The sequence below is a fragment of the Austrofundulus limnaeus genome, unplaced genomic scaffold (genome assembly GCF_001266775.1).
Source record: "Austrofundulus limnaeus strain Quisiro unplaced genomic scaffold, Austrofundulus_limnaeus-1.0 Scaffold664, whole genome shotgun sequence".
Taxonomy (NCBI): domain Eukaryota; kingdom Metazoa; phylum Chordata; class Actinopteri; order Cyprinodontiformes; family Rivulidae; genus Austrofundulus; species Austrofundulus limnaeus.
In genome coordinates, this window is record NW_013953066.1 from 224,936 (window position 1) to 226,483 (window position 1,548).

Consider the following 1,548-nt stretch of genomic DNA (forward strand, 5'->3'; position numbering starts at 1 on the left):
GGACTAAGAACTGTTTCAGGGTCACATCATGGTCTAAGAACTGTTTCAGGGTCACATCATGGTCTAAGAACTGTTTCAGGGTCACATCATGGTTTAAGAACTGTTTCAGGGTCACATCATGGTTTAAGAACTGTTTCAGGGTCACATCATGGACTAAGAACTGTTTCAGGGTCACATCATGGTCTGAGAATGTTTACCTTCTCTGACTCCAGCTGTCTGCAGAGATCATTAAGCTCCGAGTCTTTCTGCTGCAGCTTCACCTCCAGCAGCTGAGAATAAATATCAAGAATATTTCAGCTCATATAAGAAACATTTTAGCTTATATAAATATTTCAGCTCATTTATGTCTTTAAAACAAAACATTTTCCAGTTTTTCTTCAGACTCACAGAGTTTTGGGCTCGTGTTTCTGCCAGMCTGCTCACTAACTGGTTCTTCTGCTCCTGCAGCTGGTTGGACTCCACCTGTGCAGAACCAGAGCAGAACATGAGGGTTCCAGGATCCAGCAGGACCTCCTGACCCCATGTGGCTCCTCACCTGAGCCTCCTGCTGCTCCCTGAGGAGGTGCCTCAGGCTTCTGTTTGTGGCTTCAAAGGTCTTCAGCTTCTGCAGCAGCAGCTCCTTCTGCCGGCTCAGAGCCGAGGACAGCTTCTGCAGCAGAGGACAAGTGGTCCTCAAACTGTCCTCTGAGGTCAGACACAAACCTGATCCTGGACCAGACCCACCTGTGGACCAGACTCACCTGTGGACCAGACTCACCTGTGGACCAGAAGCGAGCAGGTTGTTGACAGAGTCTCTGAGAGCTGAGATGTTCTGAGCTGCAGCAGCTCCATCAGCCTCAGCCTGCAGCAGCTTCCTGAGCAGAAGCTGTCCCCGCGGCTCTGGCTCCGCCCCCTGCAGMAGCCGGTCCATGGACCGGACCAGTCCGGAGTTCTGTCGCTCGCTGTCTCGCAGCTCCTGGGTCACCTGAGCCAGCTCCTGCTCCTGGTCCAGGATCAGCTGCTCCGCCCTCCTCAGCTCCACCTGGACACACAGACTGAGTCTCTGAACCTGGAACTGGACCCTGAACAGAAAGTCCAACCAGAGGACCCGGAGGACCCAGACCTGGTTCTTCAGAGAGCTGACTTCTGTCATCAAGCTGTCGATGGTCCTCTCGTACTGACTGATCCGTCCCTGCAGGACCTCGTCTTCCTCTGGGGTCAGGTCAGAGAGGCGCAGAGTAGACTGGCAGGGTTCTGGTTCTGGTTCTGGTTCTGTGAGCGGCCCCTTCAATAAACACACAGACCCTGAGTACGAGCAGAAGGATCCTCAGTCCTGAAACAAGACTCAGGTCTGACCTCCCACTTGGTGGACACGCCCCTCAGTGAGGGTCTTCCTGGTGGGACCCAAGGCCTGCAGGTTCTGACCTTAGCTGTGGGACGAAGGCCGGTCCGGTCCACGTTAGTCCTTCTCTGTAAACACAGAGGACAGAGGACAGAGGACAGATGGACAGAGGACAGATGGATAGATGGACAGATGGACAGAGGACAGATGGATAGATGGACAGAGGG

At 53.4% G+C, this 1,548-nt stretch overlaps 1 protein-coding gene across 1 annotated transcript in view; it reads right to left on the reverse strand.

The window, feature by feature from the left end:
* The window catches only part of odf2a (outer dense fiber of sperm tails 2a), a gene marked incomplete in the record, with an annotated part of 14,801 nt that overhangs the window by 3,978 nt on the left and 9,275 nt on the right, over positions 1 to 1,548 (reverse strand). The window contains 6 exon segments of the mRNA XM_014027574.1: positions 198 to 269; positions 388 to 462; positions 536 to 649; positions 758 to 1,021; positions 1,103 to 1,264; positions 1,336 to 1,449. Coding sequence (XP_013883028.1) covers positions 198 to 269; positions 388 to 462; positions 536 to 649; positions 758 to 1,021; positions 1,103 to 1,264; positions 1,336 to 1,449 — 801 coding nt within the window.